Source organism: Mobula hypostoma, chromosome 4 (assembly GCF_963921235.1).
Source record: "Mobula hypostoma chromosome 4, sMobHyp1.1, whole genome shotgun sequence".
NCBI lineage: Eukaryota > Metazoa > Chordata > Chondrichthyes > Myliobatiformes > Myliobatidae > Mobula > Mobula hypostoma.
In genome coordinates this window covers 42,924,123-42,951,743 of record NC_086100.1, presented here as the reverse complement: position 1 = coordinate 42,951,743, position 27,621 = coordinate 42,924,123, and the positions used below count along the sequence as shown (strand labels likewise).

The 27,621-nt window shown below is 37.9% G+C and overlaps 1 protein-coding gene across 1 annotated transcript in view; it reads right to left on the bottom strand.

Annotated features, from left to right (window-relative positions):
* Positions 1 to 2,854: 2,854 nt before the first annotated feature.
* ppp1r2 (protein phosphatase 1, regulatory (inhibitor) subunit 2) overlaps positions 2,855 to 27,621 on the bottom strand; it is a 27,179-nt gene continuing 2,412 nt past the window's right edge. The window contains exons 2-6 of the mRNA XM_063045717.1: positions 16,033 to 16,140; positions 12,723 to 12,809; positions 9,925 to 10,016; positions 7,255 to 7,404; positions 2,855 to 4,542 (exon numbers count right to left, since the gene is read on the bottom strand). Coding sequence (XP_062901787.1) covers positions 4,499 to 4,542; positions 7,255 to 7,404; positions 9,925 to 10,016; positions 12,723 to 12,809; positions 16,033 to 16,140 — 481 coding nt within the window. The 3' untranslated portion in view covers positions 2,855 to 4,498. The remainder of the gene's footprint in view (positions 4,543 to 7,254; positions 7,405 to 9,924; positions 10,017 to 12,722; positions 12,810 to 16,032; positions 16,141 to 27,621) is intronic.

The following is a 27,621-nucleotide window of genomic DNA, read 5'->3' as shown; positions in this document are numbered from 1 at the left end:
TGGAAGTAGTAAAATGGATTCAGCAGTGGCTAGATGGGAGACGCCAGAGAGTAGTGGTGGATAACTGTGTCTCAGATTGGAGGATGGTGTGTAGCAGTGTGCCTCAAGGATCTGTACTGGCTCCAATGTTGTTTGTCATATATATTAATGATCTAGATGATGGGGTGGTAAATTGGATTAGTAAGTATGCAGATGATACTAAGATAGGTGGTGTTGTGGATGATGAGGTAGGTTTTCAAAACTTGCAGAGAGATTTAGGACCGTTAGAAGAGTGGGCTGAAAGATGGCAGATGGAGTATAATGCTGAAAAATGTGAGGTGCTACATTTTGGTAGAACTAATCAAAATAGGACATACATGGTAAATTGTAGGGCATTAAAGAATGCTTTAGAACAGAGGGATCTAGGAATAATGGTGCACAGTTCCCCAAAGATGGAATCTCATGTGGATAGGGTGTTGAAGAAAGCTTTTGGTTTGCTGGCCTTTATTAATCAGAGCATTGAGTATAGGAGTTGGGATGTAATGTTGAATTTGTATAAGGCATTGGTAAGGCCAAATCTGGAGTATTGTGTACAGTTCTGGTCACCGAATTATAGGAAGGATGTCAATAAAATTGAGGTTTTATTGAGGTTTACTAAAATGTTGCCTGGATTTCATCTCCTAAGTTACAGAGAAAGGTTGAACAAGTTAGGTCTTTATTCGTTGGAGCATAGAAGGTTGAGGGGAGACTTGATAGAGGTATTTAAAATTATGAGGGGGATTGATAGAGTTGACGTGGTTAGACTTTTTCCATTGAGAGTGGGGAAGATTCAAACAAAAGGGCATGGGTTGAGAATTAGAGGACAAAAGTTTAGGGGTAACATGAGGGGGAACTTCTTTACTCAGAGAGTGGTAGCTGTGTGGAATGAGCTTCCAGCAGAAGTGGTAAAGGCAGGTTCTATGTTGTTGTTTAAAGTTAAATTGGATAGATATATGGACAGGAAAGGAATGGAGGGTTATGGGCTGAGTGCAGGTCAGTGGGAATAGGATAGGGTAAGAGTTCGGCATGGTCTAGAAGGACCGAGATGGCCTGTTTCTGTGCTGTAATTGTTATATGGTTATATCTTTTTGTTCATCTAATAACATTTCTAGATGAGTGGAAATTTCCAACTGAAAACTGGGAATTACCCTCAGTCCCTGCCACAGGCTTGGCTCACACTGCAATCCACACTCTCCTTTACATTTCATAAACTGAACTGACCGTTCAACCATCATACCCCATCGTCCACCTGTACTGCATCACACCTTCAGCCCATCTTTCGGTGAAACTCTCATCCACATCTTTGACCTCAAAACTATTTCTTCAATAGACAGGTTTCTACTCATCTAAAGCTTGAGGTTATCCAAAACTCTGCCTGCCAATATTCTAACTTTCCATCATTTTATTCAATAATCATCCTTCTGAGTGTTGACCTACACTATTCCTTTTCAGGAAAAAATCTACATTGAAATTCATTCCCTTGCTTGAAAATCTCTCCCTGATCATGTCCTATTCATTCCTTACCTAGCCCTATAATCCTTTTGCGTATCTCCACCCCCTAAATCAGTCCTCTCTTATCAAATGCAATTGACACATAGTGTCAACCTTCCTTCACTTCTCCAGCTCTAAGCTTTGGAACTCTCTCCCCAAGCCTCTCCTTCTGGTTCCTTCAAAAGTTACATTTTTGATCAAACTGACCATCTACGCCATCATGTTATTATGCAGCTTCATTCACACAATACTCCTGAATCAAATTGAGATTTTTTTCCTGCATTAGTGATTAACTAATTGATAACTTGCGAAAATAAAAATTAATTTCCAAATCGACAGCAAGATTATTTCAACACTCTCAAATTCAAAATTACTTGCAGAAGTTGTACTTAAGAGAACTGTGCTGCAGTACTGTCTTTGTTGCAAGTGCCATTATGCTTCATCATGCAATGTTAAACATTCAGTACAAGTAGCCTCCCCATGCAATATCCACCAGTAACTACTTACAATCAATCCTGAGACCCAAGACGCAACTATTTGGTTTTGATATTTCCAAATTAATTCTGGATCATAGATGAAGACAGCAGTACAAAGCCTGCGATCCTGACTTGGCAGTTAAACTATCTCCAGCTTTTTTTTTTAAACAAAACTGTTTGCAGGAGGTAAATAGGTTTTTGATCAAGTTATTTTAGGTTTTACCAAATTATACTGAGTTGATGTAAATGATAAACTTAAATATACAAAAGAAATACAATGGGTAGTTAAAAAGAACAGTCTGCCTGAAAAAAAAAGATAAAGAATTTATGCTATGAAACATTTAAAATATAACCAGATATTTGCTACTGTTTTAATGTAGTAAACTGAAACATACTTCATATACCCAGTTCAGATAGGTTGAGGTAAATATAATTATCTCAATTTTTTTCTTCAGTTTTAGTAGCTGCTTCACTTCTTCGGAATGAAACAGTGCATTTCATGAATAAAGCATCACATCATCCAAGAATAAACTTAATTATCTCCCCTGAGTCATGAGATTGCTTTGACTGGTGGTAAAGGCAAAGTAAGAGCTTTGTCTATAGTTGACCATGATAAGAGCTACCCACAGGATCTAATGTATTGCTGTCAAAAATTTCTGCATCATAGCCTAACTAACTAGTGGGGGAAAAGGGTAATACTCATTCAGCAGTAATGTCATTGAGTAGGTTGTACAATCGATTATTAGGGTTATATTTGAATGGCTTTGGACTCCAAAACAATGACAGTTTCCATTTCTACATATGCCCCCTAACCTGGTGAGTTTTCCCCCATACAAAAGATAAAATTAAAAGCTGAAATGAACTGGATAAATATTTTGAAATATTTATTGGAAGCAATCTTTACAAGCACTATATTAAAATATATTGCAGTTATTTTGGTCCCGTTTGCAATCTTCCTTGGTTCTCCTTGACTTTGTTGACAAAACTGATTACATTTTAGATCAGATTGCATATTTCTGTGTAACTGAAGTTTGATACAATTCTCTCTTCAGTAATCACATTATTTAGTGACTGTTTATTTCCACTGATCTAGTACCATAAGCTTGCAATGAAACTCTTGAAATTTGTCTTCTGCAATTATAGGACACTGGGGATTATTGAACTTTACCAAAAATATCATCATCATTATGTAACCTTGAATACAAGGAGTGCTATGTGGAAAAGGAATAACAGCCCCTCAAATAAACCAGGCAATATAATCTTCATCTACCTACACAAAGTGATTACACTTTTTATTTTATGTCTCCATTCAAATAACAGGAATAGCTTTCATACACTGAAAGTAGCACAATTCCGTGTAAAGGTCATGGAAACCTAGTTTGTCATGCTGAAATAAAAGACATGATAATTAGTTGAGACATGCAAAACCAATTACTTGTTAAATGTTACATTTACTAACATTCAGATTGTGATACACACTTAAAGAAAATTCACCTCAATTACACATTCCATCTCACAGAAACTAGACTCAACTATGAAATTAAAACATTTAGTCTTGTTTCAATGATAGAAATGGTTTCCTTTCAAAGCTTTATAACCATGTGCCACTCAAAACCAAATCCAATGCATTTCTTAAATCAAAATTTGTGGAGATATATACAGCACAATTTTACCAAGAACTACGCCATCATTTAGATCATAAACATGTAGCTTTTCACCCCTTTCATTCCCTGATGCAAACAGTTTATTACAATAGATGATCAAACAACTTTGTTAGGACATTTGTTTTACAGACTGACCCACAGCAAATTATAGGTGCATTTATTGTTGGTGCTGGCGCTTTTAAAATATTTTACACCTGTCAATTGATAAGATTCCTTAAAAAAAAAACAGGGCCACAGTACCTTTGCTACCATCAACTATCAATTGTTTTAACTTACACCATCAGCAGCATTGAAATTATCTTAACAAAGAAAGATAATCCCCAGTCAAGACTTCCTCTTTGAACTCTTTTCAAAAGGCAAGCTCCATTGCCAAATCAAAAAAAAGTTACAAACTAGAACTGGTAATCAATTATCAAAATAAACAGCAAACAAAACTATACCACACAGGTATCAATAGGAACTTAACCTATCGACAAATATCACACATATGGAAATATGTCAAGCAATCAAAGTATGGAGCTGAAATATGTTCTGTATTATGCACCAAGCAATAAATATACTACTATTGCAATTTCCAGAAAAGTGTTTCATCAGTGATCCAATTCTAGCGCAAACGCAAAAATACAGGCAGACTGGCAACCTACTGCCCACCTCTCAAAAATATTTTATTTACATTACTGTAGAAATACATGAACTGCCAAATTCTGACTGCACAGATGAAACTTCTCTTCTCTGAATTTAAGTTCAACTGTCCACAAAACACAACAGCATATCAATAAGTTAAAAACTTATGATGGCTAATGCTGTCAACTGGAATATTTTGTGTCAGAGTTCAAGAATGGCTTTGTTCTATGATTCTGGATCTTCACTTTCAGAAAGTTCTTCATCTGTATCTGTTAGGAAAGAAGAAATAAATTAGTTAAAAAAATTAGCTGTGACTAACAATACTGACTGTTCCTCTATAATTGGCAAATTCAATTTCATCCTAATAAAGCCACACAGAAACTGAAAACTATGAATTTAATTTTAAAAAACTGGTTTGTCTGATGTATTCTTTAAACACTTTGACCATTTTTTTGGTCATAAAGAGCAGAAGTATGAAGACAAAACAGGTTAGCACACTGGTGGACAATCATAAAATACTGAAGGGTCTCACTTCAGTCTCTTATGATTCTCTCCAAAATGTGAACTTCTTTGGGGAGAAATTGACAATGACATAATTATTGCATACTAATAGAACAAAGACTCAGATTTGTAGATCACTTCTAATACTGTAATTCAACTTGCAGATGACAAAATCCATTACAGTATACTTTTGAGGATGTTAATGGTAAAGTTTAATTGTCATTTAAAACACGGCTAATGCTTCAGAAAGTTAGCATGTTTCTTTGTAAAACTACCAGCTAAAGGCTTTAGATCAATACAGCACTTCAACATTACATTATTCCCCCAATAGGCTTCAACATTAGAACTTATCAGAACAAGTTTTATTTTTTTGCTGTATAAAATTGTTAAGAATTCTACGAGTGTCCCAAAGCACTTCAGTTGCCAGGCATATAAAGTACATATGAAGTACTCAAATGGCAAAATAGTACAACCGTGGCTGACAAGAGAAATCAAAGCTAATCTAACGGCAAAAAGACAGCATACAGCATAGCAAAAATTAGCGGGAAGGTAGAGGATTGGGAAGCTTTTAAGAACCTACAAAGAGCAACTAAAAGAATCATTAGAAGGGAAAGGATGAAATATGAAAGCAAACTATCAAACGATATCAAAGTGGATAGTAAAATCTTTTTCAAGCATGTAAAAAATAAAAGACACGAGAGTCGATATAGGACCACAAGAAAATGAGGCTGGAGAAATAATAACGGTGACCAGGAGATGGCAGATGAACTAAATATGTATTTTGCATCAGTCTTCACTGTGGAAGACACTAGCAGTGTGCTGAATTTTGAAGGGTGTGAGGGAAGAGAAATGAGTGCAGTTTATTATTACAAGGGAAAAAGGTGCTCATAAAGCTGAGAGACCTCAGGGGTACACAAGTCACCTAAACCAGACGAACCACACCCCAGGGCTCTGAAAGCGGTAGTGAAGGAGATTGAGGCAGCATTAGTAATGATCTTTCAAAAATCATTGGACTCTGGCATGGTGTCAGAGGACTAGAAAAATCCAAGTGTCATTTCACTCTTTAAGAAAGAAGGAAGGAAGACAACAGGAAGGAAATTATAGACCAGTTAACCTGACCTCAGTGGTTGGGAAGATGTTGGAGCCAATTGTTAAGCATGAGGTTATAGAGTACTTCGTGACACAGGACAAAGGAAGTATGGCTTCCTTCATCTTGCATGACAAACCTATTGGAATCCTTTGAGGAGATTACAAGTATGATAGATAAAGGGGATACAGTGAATATTGTACATTTGGACTTCAGAAGGCCTTTAACAAAGGTGCCACACATGAGGTTGCTTACCAAGTTAACAGCCCATGGTATTGCAGGAAGGTTACTGGCATGGTTAGAGCATTGGCTGATTGGTAGGAGGCAGCAAGTGGGAATAAAAGCATCCTTGTCTGGTCGGCTGCCAGTGACTAGTGGTGTTCCACAAGAGTCGGTGTTGGGACCACTTCTTTTTACGCTGTATATCAATGATTTACAAACGTAGATGATAGAACAGATGGCTTTGTTGCGAGTTTGCAGGTGATACAAGGATTGGTGGAAGGGCAGTTAGTATTGAGGCAACAGGTAGACAGATTAGGAGAATGGGCAAGAAAGTGGCAAATGAAATACAATGTTGGAAAGTGCATGGTCATGCACTTCGGTAGAAGAAATAAATGTGCAAACTATTTTCTAAATGGGGAGAAAATCCAAAAATCTGAGATGTGAAGAGACTTGGGAGTCCTTGTGTAGAACACCCCGAAGGTTAACTTACAGATCGAGTCGGTGTTGAGGAAGGCAAGTGCAATGCTAGCATTCATTTCAACAGGTGTAGAATACAAGAGCAGAGATGTGATGCTGAGGCTTTATTAGGCACTCATGAGGCCTCACCTCAAGTATTTTGATAACTTTTAGGCTCCTCATCCAAGAAAAGATGTGCAGCCATTGGAGAGGGTTCAGGGCAGGTTCACAAGGATGATTCTGGGAATGAAAGGGTTATCATATGATAGCTCTGGATCAGTACTTGCTGGAATTTAGAAGGATGAGAGGGGATCTCATTGAAACCTTTCAAATGTTGAAAGGCCTAGACAGAGTAGATGTGGAAAGGATGTTTCCCATGGTAGGGGAGTCTAGGACAAGAGGGGACAGCCTCAGGATATAGGGGCATCCATTTAAAACAGAGATACAGAATAATTTCTTTAGCCAGAGTGTGGCGAATTTGTGGAATTTGTTACTACAGGCAGCTGTGAAGGTCAGGTCATTGTGTGTATTTAAGGCAGAGCTCAACAGGTTTTTGATTGGACATGGCATCAAAGGTTACAGGGAGAAGGTCGGGGAGTGGGGCTGAGGAGGGGAAAAAAGGATCAGCCATGATTGAATGGTGGAGCAGATTCGATGGGCCAAATGGCCTAATTCTGCTCCTATGTCTTATGGAAACAAACATTTTACTGATTACCATCTTCAAAGTCCTTTAAGTCTGGGGATTCTTTCAAGTCATCCTCATCTTCATCTTCAAGTTCCTTGGCTATTAACTGTCTTGCTAGTTTGATATTCATGCCTTCATTATAGTGCATTTTCCTCTTCATTTCAAACTGTTTCTTGTTTTCTTTAAAGAAACAAAGCATTTTGAAATTACATACTCTATTTTTCCTCACCAAGATTGCGAACTTTCCCCAAATAAGCAAGTTTAATATTGCTCTGCAAAATTAACACAAAAACCGCACTGGGTGACTAGAAGGACACTTCACATCCTCTTAGCTTTTGAGCAGTACACCAACCAATCAAAATTAGTTGTCAAAGCATTGATTCCCCGCCCCCCCCCAAACAAAGCCTATGCCTAAAGAGATACAAGACTTCACAAATAAAAAAAATTAATAACCAATTGTCAAACCAAACGTATCATAAATTCCCAAAGGTTCCCACATCTGCCAGCATCGCTTCCCTCCATGGATAAAGTCTACACGCAATTAGTTTAACTGTTACCATTATTCTACATTTGCAACTGCTTTCAATACAATTACACAACTTAATTCATCACAACATATAAGTAATAAAAATTAATTCCCATTCAGTATTGCTACAGGGCCAAAATATTGTACAGTACTTTGCTCATGAAATTCTTTCTATTGTGGCAGTGGAGTGAATTAAGGATGCAGAATACAACACACTGCCATTACAATATAAAATGATGCTCTGCTAACCCTAGTGCTGAATTTGGAACATTGGTTTAGAAATTCAAATAAAAAAACACTACTGTAAATATACAACAGGTAAGCAGCATTCATAACGATAAATATATCACAACTTAAAACTTTAGTCAATACTACATATCTGCTTTTTGTTAAGAAATGTTCAGAATCATTCCTTTTAAATTAAATTTTGTAAAAGTGGAATCAATGTATTTTTTTCCAGCAGCCTATTGCTAACTCAAATCATAGTAGGTTCTGGAAAACTGATTCGATAGTAGAACACTTCTTGAAGATTCTTTACTTTTGAAAAAACATTTTCTCAAAGTAAATGTACCATTAGCTTTGCTAAGGAACACTACACTTGCCATGAAAGCTTCAATGCTTAAAACCCCAACAGCACTGCAACTTTTCTCTGCAAACTAAGAAAGCATAGATGCAAAAGTAATAAGCCATTATGCATAGTTACAATAAAGATAGTTAAATTTTGAAAATGGAAAGAAAATCCTGCAGAAGCTGGAAATCTGAAATAACAACAGGAGACTTGAAACTTTAATTCATTTCAACAGATGTTGCCTGAGTGTTTCCAAAACTTTTTTTTTGTCTTATGAAGAAAGATCAGAGCAGCTTGGGTTTGTATCTGCAAGATCCTAAGGGTCTTTGATAGAGTGGCTACGAAGAGAAGGCTTTCTTATTGGAGAAATTAGAATAAGGGATCACTGTTTACAAATACATTGCTACACATTAAAGACAGAAATTAGGTGCTATTTTCTCTCACACGGGAATTTGCCTTTCATCTCTCTTCCTTACAGGGTGATGGAAACCATCTGACATTTTAAAGGCAAAAATAGACAGTTTTTTTTAAATAAGGGGTGAAATATTATTTAAAGTTAGTCACAATTCATTCCTGTGTAACTGGTGATCGAGATTTGAGTTGGTTACTTTTACAACAGATGCAAAATATTATGATCACTGTTTCCCAGAATATACTTCATTAATTACAAAAGAATAAATCCAAAGTAACTTGTTTTTCTTGTTGAATCCATTTCATTTGTTCTCAAAACTGACAAACTAATTCCATAAACTAGGCCCTAAGAGTTATGTATTAACTTACCACAAATCCTGTCTCTGTTCACTGTTAGAACAAATATTAAGGACCTTAAACTATTCCTACCATGCCTTTTGCCTATTGTCATTTTTTCTTGCCAGCCAAAAAGATGCCATTTCCCGACCTTCTGAGCTAAATTTCTACCCTGGTATCATGCTTGATTATTACACCCACCTCCTTTATTTTTAGTCTCTAAATACATTAGGCAGATTTTTCCACAGTTTGGCTATATACCGCCTTTTATTTTTTAAGGTGCATAACCTCAAGGACACTATTCTACTTCTACTGGGGAATAGAGAAGGAATTCAAATGACTAGGAATATCCCGATGCCTGAACATGGGAACTGACGATAGGTATAACATCCATATTAGGTTCTAGACAGCTTACTGGATGCACCTGGTAGTGGCCAAAATGTTGTTTGAACCATGAAATATGTTGAAGTTACATTGACTTACCTAACTGGCTTCCCTGTTTTGACAGATGCTCCAAAAACACCCTGATCACACAGGTGCAAGCTGAGCATATTTAAATTAGTGACCTTCTCTTAAATCTGAATACTTCAATGAATTATTGTAATACTCCCAGAAGATTAAGATACTTAAACTGTGACATTAAATAAGTAGATCTCTTTTTGTTGCATTATGAAAAAAATGCATAAAGTTTCAGCCTCACAAAAAGATTATCTAAGCATAAAGCAACTACATAAATCCTAATCATAAAACCGAGTAAAAATGGTCTTAAAACTACATCGTGAACAAGCATTCTAAATTTTTTGAACTATTTTCACAAGTTAAATAAATATTACAAATAATGTAAATATAATTGGCTTGCCTTGTTCTTCTGGTGTTAATTCTTCCTCTTCTTCACTACTTTCTTCCTTTGGTTCTAAGATTTTAGGATTAATTCCCTCAGCTGCTGTCAACCTGAATGAAAAATTTCCAAGCATTTTGTAATTTTCTCCACTGCTCAACTTGCTTTTTGTTAAAATAGCATTGATTTTAATGATGGGACTCTGGTGTCCTTTACTTTCCTTCCAGTGTTAGGTTAGATATCTACGCTGGTTTGAGGCACCATTTATAAAAGTGATTGCAAAGTTACATGAGAGAAAACTATTTCACATCTCTGTAACAGTCCAATTACTATGAAGAGTAGATTTAATTCTGTAGACAACCTCTCCTGTACACCAAAGAATTGCTCTGCCCTTACTTTGTACATCTTTAATTCAAAAGACGAAATGTTCTTGAAATAATGAAGTCTTTCGCACATAAACAAATCATCTTCTGGAACAACAGCCTTTGAAGGCAAACAGTATACTCAGTCCTGGAGTTCAAAAAAAAAATAATCTGTCATATAAAATTCCAGATGGCAATGCAGAAGCTCAGAGGACCCTGAAGTGACCAGAATGTCTCAGTAAGCAGTTCAACCTTTTGGGAGTGAGATGAGGATAAATTTCACCTGGAGCTTTAAATCATCAAAATTTTCAAACTCAGTGGGTTATGGATTGTTAGCTATTGGGTATCTTCAGGGATGTAGTAGAATGGAATATCAAGCAAAACCTGACACAGGCCTTCATCAATCAACAAATTCCGATAAGAAAGGCAAGAAAAGAGACACTGCACATCTTCTAATAAACGCATTTAAATAATGCCTAGAATACATGAATTGCTATATTGCATTAGCTACCAATGGACAATTGTTTATTGCATTACCATTAAAAATATGTACAATCAATTAACAAAATTCTTAGTTAATAAGGTTGGTTGGCAACCAACATCAAGCTGGATACATCTTTGAACTCTGGACTTCCATGAAATTAAAGTGCAAGAACCTAATCTGTACCTGCAAATGACGTTCAGAAAAGAGGGGATAACTTCTAGGAAAATTGAATTGAACGTCTCTGATTAATAAAAAAAAAAGCACCAGCATGTGCTATATAGTAAGATTAAACCACAGCTAGTGCCTTTATTATACCAACATCAAGATGAAACTCCAAAGAATTTGAGCACATTTTCTTTTGTAACAGACCTGTCAAATGACAAGATTAAAACAGAAAAAAAAACATAAGTCTATATTGAAAATTTAAGAACTGATTTTAATCTTGGACATTACTAGCAAGTCACTTAACTGTCATTGAAAAGTGGCAAACATCTTCATGAACAGTCCCAGCAATAATTCATCTCCAGATTAGAATGGTGTGCACATTGAAAAAGGACTTGCAGGTACCAAATGCCCTTATCCTGAGCTATAGCATCACTGGCTTGGGATGTGTTATCAAACAACTTACTTGGTAAATTGCTAGTGTCTTTATTAGAAATTCTGCATTCACAATGCAATGAAAATGGAGGAACGGAGTGAATGTTTCAGGCGAAAAAAATATAGTAATCTACCAGGCTGGTTTCTCAAGTTTTGATATTATTAAAGCAGCAATCATCTACAAAATTACCTCTGAATGATAAAAAGGCATTGAGAACTCAGAAAGATGTAGCCTACAAGAAACATACCCTCTGACTTGATTTTGTAGCCACAATAAATTGTTTGCCTGGTGCAATTTAGCTTATGAACAATAGTAACCTCCTATCCCACCCCAAAATGCTTACATTAGTGAAGTGGGTGATGAGAAAGATGTTGACTATTAAAGATTCAAAGTACATTTATTATCAAAGCATGTATACAGAATACAGCTCTGAGATTCACCCTCCTGCAGGCAGCCACAAAACAAAGAAACACCATGACACCCGTTCAAGAAAACATCAAACACCTAAAGCGCAAGGAAAGAACACATTGCACAAATAGCAAAATGCAAGTGAACCACATAGAATATCACACGTCAACCCAGGAGTCCAGCAGAATTCAGTTTTATTCAGTTCAGCGCTGCACCACTAACCCAGAAGAAGTGGTTTGACATTCTGCCATGATTACAAGCCTAAATGGAAGTTAAATGGAGCAAAACTGTAGGGTACTGGTTAGCACAATACTTTACAGTGCCAGCAATCGAGATTCAATTCCTGCTGCTGTTTGTAAGGCATTGGTATGCTACCCCTGTTACTGTGAGGGATTTCTCTGGATGCTCGACTTTCCTACCACATTCCAAAGATGTGCAGGTTATGGACATGCTAAGTTGACACCAGAAGCATAACAACAGCTACAGTTTGCCCCAACATATCACCATCACAGGCATTCTCACTGTTCTTTCTTGACCATCTCTTCCATTTAATATGTTCATCTTTTCCATTTCTGACATACAATACTTTTAATCTTGTTAGCCTTGGTTTGTGTTTCTAGATACTCTTTGAGCACTTACTACATTTGTTTTTTTTCCCTTTTAGATCTTGAGCAACTGTAGGTTTATTTGCTTCAACCAGTTGGATTTGATCTTGTTCTACTTAGAGCCTCAAGTACATAAAGTACACAAAGTACACAAAGCCACAAAGGAATACTTCATGAAGAATTCCACAGCAGAACCTTACTCCTACCTTTTTCACCTGTGCTCTACCCCAATCTGTCCTCATCTTTTGGACAGTTCCAATCTCAAAACTGAAATATATAAAACTACTGGAAGAAAACAAATGTTACTGAAACCACACAGCACGTACAACTAAAGGTAGAAATTTTAGTGGAAATATACTCACTTTTTAGCTAGTATTTCTGCAGTAATATTTATATTTGACTCAGAGTCACTCATTGCAGCTTCATCATCATCATCACCTCCTATTATCCTGAACAATAAAGGAAACATTAAAAAGTTATATATGTAACCATACCTAAACACTAGATTAATAATTTTAATGCAAGATAAAGTAGTAAGAAGCAAGATGTGTATTTTGCAAAATTGTAATTTATCATAAATACAAATTGTTCATTATAGATGCATTAACCAATTAACATTTTAAATATTTAAAGGCATCCGTTAGTCTTGCGAGACCATGGATCTGTGCCTGGAAAGTCTTCACTCTCCAGGGCGCAGCCCTGGGCAAGGTTGTATGGAAGACCAGCAGTTGCCCATGCTGCAAGTCTTCCCTCTCCACGACACTGATGTTGTCCAAGGGAAGGGCATTAGGACCCATACAGCTTGGCACCAGTGTTGTCGCAGAGCAATGTGTGATTAAGTGCCTTGCTCAAGGACACAACACGTTGCCTCGGCTGGGCGTGAACTCACGACCTTCAGGTCGCTAGTCCAATGCCTTAACCACTTGGCCACGTGCCCACATTTAAATAAATAAATACATACATACACACACACACAAAGAAAGACTACAAGACGATAAAACCTAATTATCAATTTTTCTTTTTAAATGAAACCTTAAAAACTATATTACACTCCATATTACTCAATTGTTGTCAGAGATATGAAGATCTGATTTCTCATGAAGCTTCCATTTGGCAATTGACCCCAACAAAATGTTCAAAAAATTACCTCTTAAATTACCATACCATATACTTAGTTTGTATTAAAGTACTGGGAAAAAGCACCTGGGATTAAAAGCATTATTCCTTTCCAAGTCCCAATAATTCCCATTATGTGATTATCAAAAGCTACCTATTCTGTTTCTTTTGAAGGCAAAGATGGTACCTACATGCTGCATACAAAAGAAGTAATCATTCTAAGTATAAAAGGACATGGCAGACCAAAGGAAGTGAGAGTAATTACAAAGAATGAGAATTAAGCTCTTCCAATGGCTCTTTTTAGTTTATTAGATGAGCAAATTTATTCTAACGCCAAGGAACTGATCTCAACCAGCACAAGTTAAGAAAGGAGTAGACCTACCTCATAAAGCACAAGGAAAAGAAAAGTAAACAGGACATGCTACTAAATGTACAGTGAACACTGGATGTACTGTACACACTTCCAAAGAAGTCAACTGAGGAACAGTTTGGGCTGTCAATAACAAACTCGGTAGCTGGTGATATGCATCTTATCACTTAAATTAGTTTATCCCTATCCTATAACGAGTGGTTATAACCTTTACTTGGCACAAAACAGATGCACAACATTTCATCAAGTTTTTTCTCATTTTACCTTCAAGAGGTTTTCTTAATTGTACTACACTGAAGCTCTTAACTCAAACTTGAAGCAATCTGCAAAGCTGCCCAATTTCAAAAATAAAATGAAGATAATAAAATTCATATTCTGCTTGACTTACACATCTATGAATTTTAATTGCTCTTTATAGCTTTAATGCATCTACCCAATCTGCCATACTATAAAATTGCAACTGTCAGTAATCAAATGAACCTGAGAGAGCACTGCCAGGTGGTCTCTGTTGTCCCATGCCTCTCAAATAAGCTGGGTCACCATTCCTGTGTGCTCCAACCACACCTCCCTTCTGCACAGATGTATTGATGTAGCCTTCGTTAGAGAGGAAAGCTCCCAGCTGTCTTGTGACCATGCTGAAAAAGATCTTTGCTTCGACACAAGTGTGGATACAACAGCACGGCATCTGACTGAGGGTTCTTCAGCCGCTGCTGGTACATAAAGTTCCAATTTCCACTGTTGAGAATCTCTGGAGGTAGTTGGGATACTCTCAGCAGCATCACCCACTTTGGAAAGAACACCAAGCTACGGCTGCCCTTGAAATCCTTGGTGAGGGGATGCAGTATAGGGAGTCTAGCGACCCAAAGGTAGCCCAGGCAGGGGTCACTGTGAATTCCGGGAGGAAGTGGAGAAAAGAAGAGGCCGTGCAGCAGGCTGAATCTCAGCTGTGCCTCAATATCCTGGTGGGACCAGTGATACAAGGAACAGCTGGCCTGGGAAGCTTCCCGGTCTCTAGGTACGACACGGCTAAGGGGAGGGAGAAATGCAAGCTCATCCACGAGAGAGAGAGAGCAAGCAGCCATGGATGAAGAGATCCACCAAAGCAGTAGGCATGAAGCAGCAGGGACCTTGGAGAAGGTGGAAGCAGGCCATGGAAAGGAAAGTGACATGGACTGATCTCTGCTAAGCAGAGCCACACCAAATCAAGCTCCTAATCCAGGCAGTGTATGACATCTTGCTCAGTCCATTCAACCTGCACAGCTGGAGGAAGGTTAATGCATCAGACTGTCTGTTATGTTCCAGGAGAGGGACCTCGGAGCACATCCTGAGTTGCTGCCCGAAAGCTCTTGGAGAGGGCCGATACTACTAGAGACATGACTAGTATTGAAGATCCTAGCAAAAGCAATCTTAAGAATCTAACAGCAAATGATCTCAACCCTGCAATCAAGTCATCACCTTTGTGAGAGCAGGAGAGCAACCAGAAGCAAGAGTAAAGCCATCCACAGGGGTACTGGCACCCACTCACGTCTGACTTGGAGGAACAGCTAAAGTTCCCACAGCACATAGTCAAGACCACCTGAGACCAGACATCCCCCTGGTCTCAGAGGCAGCAAAAACATCATCTTCCTCAAGCTGACAGTGCCTTGGAAGGAGTGTCTGGAAGAAGCCCATCACAGAAAGCTTGCCAGGTACGAAGAACTGGTCAGTGACTATTGGAGGCAGGGATGGAAGTGCATGCCCCTTGAAGTGGACTGCCAGGACTTCACTGGGCAGTCTCTTCACAGAGTCTTCAGTGCACTGGGTATCGTTAGGACAAGGAGGCAGAGAGCTATCGGAAACATCACAGAGGCAGTAGATAAAGCCTCAAGATGGCTCTGGTTGAAGACAGCAAGTCCGTGGGGGTCTGTAGCACATGCTACCTGAATACAAGTTGTGGCTTTATCGACCACGGCTGGGTTGCCTGGGTGAGGGTGTCCAATGTTGAAAGACCAGAAACACCCAATAACCCCAGGTAACATCACCGATGATGTGTACAGAGCATCGTGAGATGTACTCTTCAAATTGCACAGTGAATTATGGGTATAAAAGTAGAAAACTTATTCTACAGTTTTCCAAACCTTTTAATCACAGGTAAACATTGAGATATGCTATATCTTTGAGAAAATCTGGAAAATAATTTCATTTACCTGTTGTATGGTGTACTGGGTTCATCGATTTTCATTAACCCATAATCCTTTCCTTCTGGATGATAAGTGGCAAGAATGTTCATTTCATCCCATTTTTGTGTCTTTTTACTGGAAAAAAAAAGAAAATTAAAGTAAAATTACATACGAGGTTAAATCTCACTTTCAATCTTTTTTTTTATTGATTTAAAAGGATAAGGATAAATACAAACCAGAGGAGAGGTTGTCTCAAATACATATTTCAATAATAGTACAAAGAAAGGAATATACACTGTCAAAATGATAGTCTTAAGCTAATATAAAGACAGAAAAGAACCACTTCTCTTAACAGTTCATAGAAAAAAAAGACTCAAGATTTCTGTTATTGAGGGGGAAAAAAAACACTAAACTAACCCAAAACAAAAAAAAAGGGGACAGGGCAGTCCATTTTGAGGATATAGTTAAAAAAAAAGGCAAAGTCCTTCTGGTCAAATCTAAAACTTCACAGAGAAGAAAAAAAATTAACCAAAAAAGTAAAAAGTATTAGATCATATGAAAATATTGAATAAAAGGTCACCAAGTTTGCTCAAATTTAAAAGATGTATCAAACGTCCGACTCCTTATTTTCTCCAAACTTAAACAAGACATAATGGAGGAGAGCCAAAAAAAAAACAGTAGGTGGATTGGGATCCTTCCAGTACAATAGAATAGCTCTCCTAGCCAATAAAGTTGAGAAAGCTATTATGCATTGAGTGGAAGCAGGAATGTTTCCTGCTTCTGTTGGAATAATCCCAAAGATGGTCGTAGTGAATTAGCTTGTAGGTCCAGACCTATGACTTTTGATAATGTTCTAAAAACATCTCTCCAAAAGTTATTTAACTTTATGCAGGACCAAAACATACGAGTTAAAGTGGCCACCTCAGTGTTGCATCTATCACAGGTAGGATTTATATTAGAAAAAATATGCGCTAGTTTATCTTTCGACTTTTGCACCCTGTGCACTACCTTGAACTGAATCAAGGAGTGACAGGCACAAATAGATGAATTATTAACTAAGTGCCAAATTTTATTCCATTGATTATCTGAAAGTCACTCGAAGTTCCAATTCCCAAGCACGTTTAACCTTATCATTAGACATCATTCGTAAATTCAATAGCCATTTATATATAATGGCCATCAATCCTTTTTGGAATGGTTTAAGCTGAAAGAAAAACATCTATCATATTTGGTAAATGAGCAAATGGGTAATTCAGTAACAAATCACGTAAAAATTCCTGACTTGTAAATATCTAAAAAATTGTGCATTAGATAAATCATATTTGCCCACTAGCTGCAAGATATTAAACAATCCTCTTAAAAACAAATCTAGAAAGGTTTTTATTCCCTTAGTTTTCCACGTTAAAAAGGCCTTATCTAAAATTGGTTTGAAAAAGTTAAAATGGATATTACTAGAAAGGACAAAGTTATTTAAGTCAAAACATCTGCGAAACTGAAACCAAATTTTTAATGCATGTCTAACAATGGGACTAAGATCTTGTCTACCAATCTTAGAAAATAAAACAGGAAGAGGAGCTCCCAGTAAAGAAGCCAAAGAGAACCCCTTTACCGAGTTCTCCCCCAAGTCCAACCATGAAGGACAGTGCTGTATATCTATACAGTGAAACCAAAAAGTACTATAACGAATATTAATTGCCCAGTAATAGAATCTAAAGTTTGGAAAAGCCAAGCCACCATCTCTTTTTAATTTTTGCGGTAAAGTTTTACTCACTCTAGAACTTTTATTATTCCAGATATATGACAAGATCTTAGAATCTATTCTATCAAAAAATGTTTTCGGGACAAAGGATGGAACAGCTTGAAACGTGTATAAAATTTTCGGTAAAATTGTCATTTTTATAGCATTTATTCAACCAATTAACAACATCATCACAGGCAACCATTTGGAAAGCGTTTGTTGTGTATATTCAATTAAAGGAAGAAAATCATATTTATATAAATCTCTAACATTTTTAGTAATTTTAATACCAAGACAGGTAAACTAATTTTTAGCAATATTAAAAGGTATTTGATCATATTGATCCAAATAATTAATAGGAAATAATTCACTTTTATGTAAATTTAACTTGTATCCAGAGAAAGTACTAAATTCAGTAAATATGGATAACATAAAAGGAATAGATTTCCTAGGGTCTGAAATGTAAACTAATAAATCATCTGCGTACAACGAAACCTTATGTACTTTAATCCCTCTCTTAATACCCTGAACAGAGTTGGAATCCCTAAGAGCGATAGCAAGTGGTTCTAAAGCCAAATTAAATAATAAAGGACTAAGGGGACAACCCTGACAGGTTCCTCTATATAGTCTAAAATAACATACATCAAAGTTGCTGGTGAACGCAGCAGGCCAAGCAGCATCTATAGGAAGAGGCGCAGTCGACGTTTCAGGCCGAGACTCTTCGTCAGGACTAACTGAAGGAAGAGTGAGTAAGGGATTTCAAATCCCTTACTCACTCTTCCTTCAGTTAGTCCTGACGAAGGGTCTCGGCCTGAAACGTCGACTGCGCCTCTTCCTATAGATGCTGCTTGGCCTGCTGCGTTCACCAGCAACTTTGATGTATGTTGCTTGAATTTCCAGCATCTGCAGAATTCCTGTTGTTTTAGTCTAAAATAAGGAGATTTTTGATTGTTAGTTATAGCCTCAGCCATCGAGGCTTGATAGATCAGTTTGATCCAGGAAATAAATCCCGGACCAAAATTAAATCTCTCCAAAACCTGAAATAAATAAGGCCATTCCACCCTATCAGAGGCTTTCTCTGCATCAAGAGAGACAATACATTCAGATTCTTTAACTTGGGAGAATAAATAATATTTAACAATCTTCAAATTTTAAAATGTGAATACCTATTTTTAATAAATCCAGTTTGATCATTTGAAATAACAGTAGGCAAAATATTCTCAAGCCTATTAGCCAGAACCTTAGAGAGAATTTTAAAGTCCATATTCAATAAGGAAATTGGTCCTATAGTAGACACATTCAGATAGATCTTTTCCTTTTTTAGGAATCAATGAAATTGATGCCTCATAAAAAGTTTTCCAGAGATTCCCAGAGGATATAGAATCAGTGAAAGTTTGACATAGGTGTGATGTAAGCATTTCAGTAAAAGTCTTATAAAATTCCACTGTATATTCATCTGGTCACGGAGCCTTCCCTAGCTGCACAGAGGATATAGCCCTAGCTATTTCCTCGTTTAATAGACGCATCTAATGTGTTAATATCTTGAATAGAAATTTTAGGTATATTTAATTTTTGCAAAAATCTATTCATAAAGATAGTATTATCAGAAAATTCAGATTTATAAAAATTAGAATAGAAATCCATAAATATCTTATTAATTTCATGAGGATCTAATGTTTCAGTTCCATCTGGTCTACGTATTTTTAAAATTCGTCTTCTGACTATATTTACCTACAATTGACCAGCCAGCAATTTACCTGATTTATCACCATGTATATAAAATTGACTTTTGGATTTAAAAAGTTGCTGCTCAATGGGGAAGGTCAAAAGCAGATCATGCTGTGTTTGGAGTTCAACCCCTTCCTTATATAGACCTTCACTAGGTCTTACTGAATACGCTTTATCTATCTCTTTAATTTTATTAGTAATCACTAAAAGTTCCGCTTTGGTTTTCCTTCTTAAACCTGCTGAATAAGAAATTATCTGTCTCCTAAGAAAGGATTTCATTGTATCCTATATAACCAAATTTGGCATACCTTCAGTTGTATTAAGTTCAAAAAATAAAGAAATTTGCTGCTTGACAAAACTAACAAAAGTTGGATCTTGTAACAATATGGGATTCAGTCTCCACTGTGACATTTTCAAAATATTATCAGAAATCCTCGAAGTTAATTTCATGGGTGCGTGATCTGACAATGCAAAGACGTCATACGCACAATCGGCAACAGAATACAACAATTGTGTATCAAGAAAAAAGTAATCAATTCCTGAATATTTATGATGTTTGGGAAAAAAAAAGAGAAATCTTTATCATTAGGTTGCTTATATCTCCAAATATCAACCAAACCATATTCTAATAGAAAAGAATTAATACAAGTCGCTGCTTTATTAGGAAGCAACGGATTGCTTGATGACCTGTCAATCAACGGGTTAAGACAACAGTTAAAGTCACCATCCATAATCAACTTATATTCATTTACATTTGGGAGCACAGAAAATAGCTTCTTAAAATATTCAGGACTGTTCAGATTAGGTGCATAAACACACACCAAAGCTACCTTTTGACCACATAGCAAACCAGTGACAATTAAAAATCTTCCAATCAAATCTGTAACAGTATTAAAATGTACAAAAGGGATTTTAGAGTTAACAAACATAGATACCCCTCTAATTTTATTTACGATAAAGAATGATATAAAGGTCCCTTCCAGAATTTAAAAAGGCAATTTTCATCCTGTCTCCATACATGAGTTTCTGGTGAAAATAATATCTGCACGGTGCTTTTAATTTCTTAAGAATATTTTTGCATTTAATAGGATGATTCATACCGTTCAAATTCCAAGAAATTATATTAATTTTATTAGCATCCATGTTTAAGATTTAATTTTAAATTTTATAAAGAAGGCTATTGTGCAAGCGCAAACTAGATCCAAAGGAAAAAAGCAGCACTGACTTGACCAGAAGTGACAACATGATTGATACAAGATATAACCGCTCAGAACTGCCCAGTCGAGGAAAAATAACTATTCTAATAGCCCCACCTCTCTCCCCCAAAGCCCGAAAAGCCATCCAATAGAAGGGTAGCACGCTGACCTATGACCCTAACCCCAATCTCCATTTTGCAGCTATATTAACAAAGTTATATGTTTACACCTCTGATTTTAGACATAATATAAGAGATGAACAAATTTCAAATATTGTAATGTTAAGTCTAACAATAGTTAAAACGTAGTTGGCCATGGCCATCTTATATTCATCTAAAGTATATTAATCATGCATTCAAAAAAGGATAAATCAAAGCAAATAATATATTACAACTAAAATTTAAAAAATTTACATATAAAAAAAGTAAATATATATCAAACCCAAAGCTATATTAATAGTAAGGCAAGCAAGACAAAAAATTAAATCAAACAGATCTTGTGCGGACATCCATAAAACGTGGAACAGACTTTCTTCAAGGCATCTATAAACAACTCCCAGCTCGGAACACCTATTCAAGTTGCATTCAGCATAGACTTAAACCCCTTAATAAATTCCCAATTTATAATAAATTTCCAGGCGGAAAAATGATCAAACTTGCTGGATAACGGAGCGACGGGCGACATTTTCTTTTATATAATTCAACCATCAGTTCCCGGTATTTCCTTCTTTCGGCAAAAATCTCTAGAGCAAAGTCCTCCACTACATGAATTTCTGTTGCATTGTAGATTAGCTTACCCCTTTTTCTTGCCTCTCGGAGTATAGCTTCTTTGGTTGTAAAATAGTGCAGGCGTAGTATCAGTGGTCGTGCACGTAATTCGGGTGAGGGCTTAGATCATGGGATTTGATGAGTTGTATCGAGTACAGGGTTCGCTTCAAGAATCTCGCTAAGAAGTGAATATAGCATATCTGAAAAGAACTTTAACAGATCACCAGTTTCAGTATTTTCAGGCAAGCCCAATATACATAAATTCCTCCTGCGCATTCTGCTGTCTAAATCAATCATTTTTTTTCTTTATTCTTGATAATTCCAAAGTAACTTCATTAATTTTCTTTTCCATAGATGACATCTTCAATTTTTGCTCATTAATAGTTTGCCTGAATAACTCCTGTTCCCTCTCAATTCGATGAGTAGTCTGTTTGAGCACATGAAATTGAAAATCCAAATTCTTCAAAGATTCTTGAACAGAAGAGATGAATTTTTCAAGATTTCCATTAGCATCCATCAGTTTATCAATCTTAGTGTTAAGTGAACCAAATTCAAGTTTCACATCTTGTATTGAAGAGCGTATTCTTTCTAAAGTAGAAAGTTCCGCCGGTTTCTTTGTTTGTTCCATTTGTCTCGTTTCGGGAAGGGTCTTGCCTCCTCTCAATTCAATACCGGATCGACTTCCTGTCATCGTAGTTAAGTCATAAATCCTTCAACAAAAATAGTGAATCTTCAAACTTAAAACAGATCCATCAGTGGAATGTAAGGTATAAAAAGTAGAGCCACGGTGAAAATGCGTCTCACTCCATTCGCTGCAAAATGGAGTCTCCATACGAGGTTAAATCTAAACATTCAAGTTTGACATCACCTCCAATACACCTGAATGGCCATTGGTTAATTTAGGAAAATGGAACTCAAAGATCAAAGTCTCAGACATGGCACTAAACTCAAGGTCTCCCAAAAGGATAAATAAAGCAATGCCAGTAAATTCTTCCAGTAAAGCACATGTAACTAGAGACGAAATACATACTGCCAGATCCATTTCGCAGTCCAGGTCATTCATAAATAAAATCATAGGACGTCAGGGCAGAAATAGGCCGTTTGGCCCAATAAGCCTGCTCTGTCATTCCATCATGGTTGATTTATTGTCCCTCTCAAACCCATTCTCCTGCCTTCTCTCCATAACCTTGCACACCCCTACCAATCAAAAACTTATCAACCTCCACTTTAAATATACTCAATGACTTGGCCTCCACAGCCACTTGTGGAAATGAATTCCGCAGATTCACTAACCTCTGGTGGAAGGTCTTTTCCTCATCTCCCTTTTAAATAGATGTCCCTCTATTCTGTGACTGTGCCCTCCAATGTTAGAGTCACACACTATAGAAAACGTCCTTTTCACATCCACTCTATATAAGCTTTTCAACATTCGATAGGTTTCATTGCGATCCCACCTCCAACGAGTGCAGGCCCAGAGCCATCAAACACTCTGTATACATTGAACTTTTCAGTCCTGGAATCATTCTTGTGAACCTGATCTGGACAAAGAGATACCAGCAGGTTTTCTTAGATGAGGGTCCCAAAATTGCTCATGAATTCGTCAGGACGAAGGATCTCCGCCCGAAATGTCAACTGTACCTCTTACTATAGATGTTGCCTGGCCTGCTGCGTTCACCAGCTTTTTTTGTGTGTGTTGCATCAACTATTATTGAGTGCTTGAGATACGGCATGATGCCATCTCCAGACATGAAACAGTCCATCCTGACTGATTACACAGTCAGGGACTTCAACCAGACTTGTTTGAAGAATACCCTGGCATTTGCAATAACCTGTAGCACCAGAGGTCCCAACACACTGGACCACTAAGATAGGAATGTCTACCGGTCCATGCCCAGACTGTATTCAGTAAATCACTGGCCTGTACTTCTCCTACCTTCACACAGGCAGAGGCTAAACAGCAACGCTCGAGAGATTAGGACAACAAGGAGATAGGAAGCAGAGAGGTAACTTCGCAATGACTTAGAGTCAGTTGACTGGGCCGTGTTCAAGGACTCATCTGTAAACCTGAATGAATACACCATGGCTGTAATGGACTTTATTAGAACAAGAGTGTCCCCACAAAATTATTCAGTCTTCCCAATCAGAAGCCCTGGATGAACCATGAGATCTCCAATCTGCTAAGGGCCAGATCAGAGGCATTCAGGTCCGGTTACCAAGGAGTTACAAAAGGTACAGGTACAATCTCCAGAAAGCCACTAGCAAAGTGGCAGTTCAAGACTAAATCTGAAGCAATGCTTGACATATGTGGCAGGACTTGAATACTATCACCTCTTGTAAAGCAATATCAAGTGACAATATACTTCATTTCCAGATGAGCTCAATGCTTTCTCTGCTCACTTTGACTGTCAAAACATGGAAGAACAATTAGAAACTCCCACAGCCTCAATGATTTCAGTCTCTGAGGCTGACAGCCAAGCAGCCCTCAGAAGGGTGAACCCACAAAAAGCATCCGGCCCAAACAGGGTACCTCGCCAAGTACTGAAAACCTGTGCTGATCAACTGGCTAGGGAGTTCATTGTGACCTTTAACTGCTCACTTCGGCAGTCTGAGGAACTTCTTTCTTCTGTGCTCAAGAAGAAAGTTGTGAGCTGCCTCAGTGACTATCATCCAGTAGCACATACATCCACAGTGATGAAATGTTTTGACAGGTTGGTGATGAAGCATACCAACTCCTGCTTGTGAAGCAACTTAGAGTCACTCCAATTTGCCTACCAGAGCAACAGGCCACAGCAGATACCATCTCACTGGCTCTTCACTCAACCCTGAAACCTCTGGACATCAAAGGTACATACATCAGGATGTTCTTTATTGAATATGGGTCTTCAATGACATGGGTAGGATGAGTGACGAGGTTCTGCAAAGGGAGCTCAGGAAGTTAGGTGCTAAGTTAAACGGCAGGACCCCAGGGCTGTGAACTCAGGATTGCTGCCCATGTCACGTGCCAGTGAGGCCAGAACCAGGAAGATTATACAGTCGAATACATGGTTAAGGATTTGATATTGGAGGGACGGTATAAGATTTTTAGATCATTGGGCTCTCTTCCAGTGAAGGTGGGACCTGTACAGAAGAGAAGGTTTGCATCTGAACTGGAGGAGGAACTGCTAATACCCAAGCGGGAGGGTTTGCTAATGCTGCATGATGGGGTTTAAACCAGAGTTGCAGGAGGATGGGAACCAGAGTACCACAAAAGTTAATGGAGAGGTTGTGGAGACAGATTTTGACAAGACCCCGAAGTCAGGAATCAAAAGGTTGAGCATAATGTGACTACTGTCCTGAGCTGTGCATACTTCATTGCAAGAAGCATCTCAGGAAAGGCAAATAAGCTCAAGGCATGGATCAACACCTTAAATTATGATATTGTAGCCACTAGTGACACTTAGTTGGAGGGACAGGACTCACAGCTCAATATTCCGTCATGTTAACCATGACAGAGCGGGAGGGATTAAAGAAGGAGGGGTGACATTACTAAACACGGAAAACGTCACAGCAGTGCTCTGCAACGACAGACTAGAGAACTCATCTAGTGAGGCATTATGAGTGGAACTGAGAAATAAGAAAGGTACGAATACATTAATGTGGCTATATTACAGACCACCCTACAGTCCAAGGGATTTAGAGGAACAAATTTGTAGAAAGATCACAGACAGTTGCAAGAAACATAAGGTTGCTATAGTAGGTTATTTTAACTTTCCACATATTGACTGGGAATCCTATACTGTAAAAGGACTAGATAGGAGAGTTTGTCAAATGCGTTCAGGAAAGTTTTTCAACAATATGTAGAAGTCTCAATGAGAGAGCGTGCGATACTGGATCTGCTATTAAGGAATGAGACAGGGCAGGTGACGTAAGATTGTGAAGGGGAATGTTTTGCATCTAGTGACCATTGCCATTAGTTTCAAAGTAAATATGCAAAGAGATAGGTCTGGGAATTGAGATTCTAAATTGGAGGAAGGCCATTTTTATGGTATCAGAAATGATCCAGCAAGTGTGGATTAGGACAGGTTGTTTCCTGGCAAAGCTGTACATGCTAAATGGGAGGCCTTCAACAGCAAAATTTTGAAAGTACAAAGCTTTGCTGCGCCTGTCAGAATAAAAGATAACAAGAGTAGGGAACCTTGGTTTTCAAGAGGTATCGAGGCCCTGGTTAAGAGAAAAAAAGGAGGTGCATAGCAGGTAGGAACAAATTAGGTGCTTATGGAGTACAAGAAATGCAAAACAGCACTTAGGAAAATCAAGAAAGCTAAAAGAAGGTATGAAGTTAGTCTAGCAGACAAAGTGAAGGAGAATCCCAAGGGATTCTATAGATATGTTAAGACTAAAAGGATTGCAAGGGACAAAATTGGTTCTCTGGAAGACGGGAATGGTAATCCATATGTGGAGCCAAAACAGATGCGGCATATCTTAAAAAAATTTTTTTGCCTCTGTATTTACTCAGGAGACAAACACAGAGTCAAAAGAAGTGAGGCAAAGCTGCAACTCAGGGTGGAGTTCCCTCAGACCCTACGGGAGGCAATTGCAGAAACTGCCAGGGCCCTATTATGCTTTGTGACAGGAGAGGTTCCAGAGGACTGGAGGATAGCTAATGTTCTTCCACTGTTTAAAAAAGGCTCCAAGGATAAACCAAGACATTGTAGGCTGGTGAGTCTGACATCACTTGTGGGAAAGTTATTTGAAGATATTCTAAGGGAACAGATAGATAAGTATTTGGATAGACATGGACTGATGATTAAGGATAGTCAGCATGCCTCTGTGTGTGGTAGGTCAAATGTAACCAGTCTTATAGAATTTTCAAAGAAGTTACCAGGAAAATGGATGAAGGCATACAGTGGATGTTGTCTACATGACAAGGCATTTGACAAGGGAAGTTAGTCAAGAAGGTTCGTCACTCTGCATTCAAGATGAGGTAGCAAATTGGATTAGACATTGGCTTTGTGGGAGAAGCCAGAGAGTGGTAGTCAATGGTTGCCTTTCTGACTGGAGGCCTGTGACTAGTAATGTGCCATTGGGATCGGTGCTGGGTCTGTTGTTGTTTATAATCTATATCAATGATCTGGCTGATAATGTGAAAAACTGGATTAGCAAATTTGCAGATGACACCAAGATTGGGGATGTAGTGGACAGCGAGGAAGGCTATCACAGCTTGCAGAGGTATCTGCATCAGCTGGAAAAATAGGCTGAAAATGGCAGATGGGATTTAATGCAGACAAGTGCGACGTTTTGCACTTTGGTAGGACCAACCAGCGTAAGTCTTACACAGGTGAACGGTTACCTACTGAGGAGTGTGGTAGAAGAAAGGGATCTGGGACCACAGATCCATAATTTGTTGAAAATGGTGTCACAGGCAGATAGAGTCATAAAGAAAGCTTTTGGCATATTGATCTTCATACTGAGAAATGGAGATGGGATGTTATGTTGAAATTGTATAGGATGTTGGCGGGGCTTAATTTGGAGTAATGTGGCAGTTTTGGTCACCTACCTACAGGAAAAGTGTCAACAAGGTTGAAAGAGTACAGAGAAAATTTACAATGATGTTGCCAGATCTGGAGGACCTGAGTTATAAGGAAAGACTGAATAGGTTAGGATGTATTCCTTAGAATGTAGAAGATTGAGAGATTTGATAGAGGTATACAAAATTATGAGGGATATAGATAGGACAAATGCAAGTAGACTTTTTCCACTGAGGTTAGGTGGAACAACAACCAGAGGTCATGTGTTAAAGGCAAAAGATGAAAAGTTTGGGGGAACATCAGGGGAAACCTTTTCACTCAGAGGGTTGAGAGCTGCCAGCACAAGTCGTGCATGCCAGCTTGATTTCAGCGTATTAAGAGAAGTTTGGATGGGTAGGAGTATGGCTGGCTATGAACCCAGTGCAGGTTTCAGCATGAACTAGATGGGCCCAAGAGTCTGTTTCTGAAGTGTACTTCTCTATGACTCAGCTCAGCATTCAATAACATCATCCCCTCAAAAGTAATCAATAAGCTCCTGGACCATGGCCTCAATACCTCCTCGTGCAATTGGATCCTCAATTTCCTCACCTGCAGACCCTAGTTAGTCTGGATTGGTGACAAAATCTCTTCCATGATCTCCATCAGTACAGATGCATCAAGTTGTATGCTTATCCCCCTGC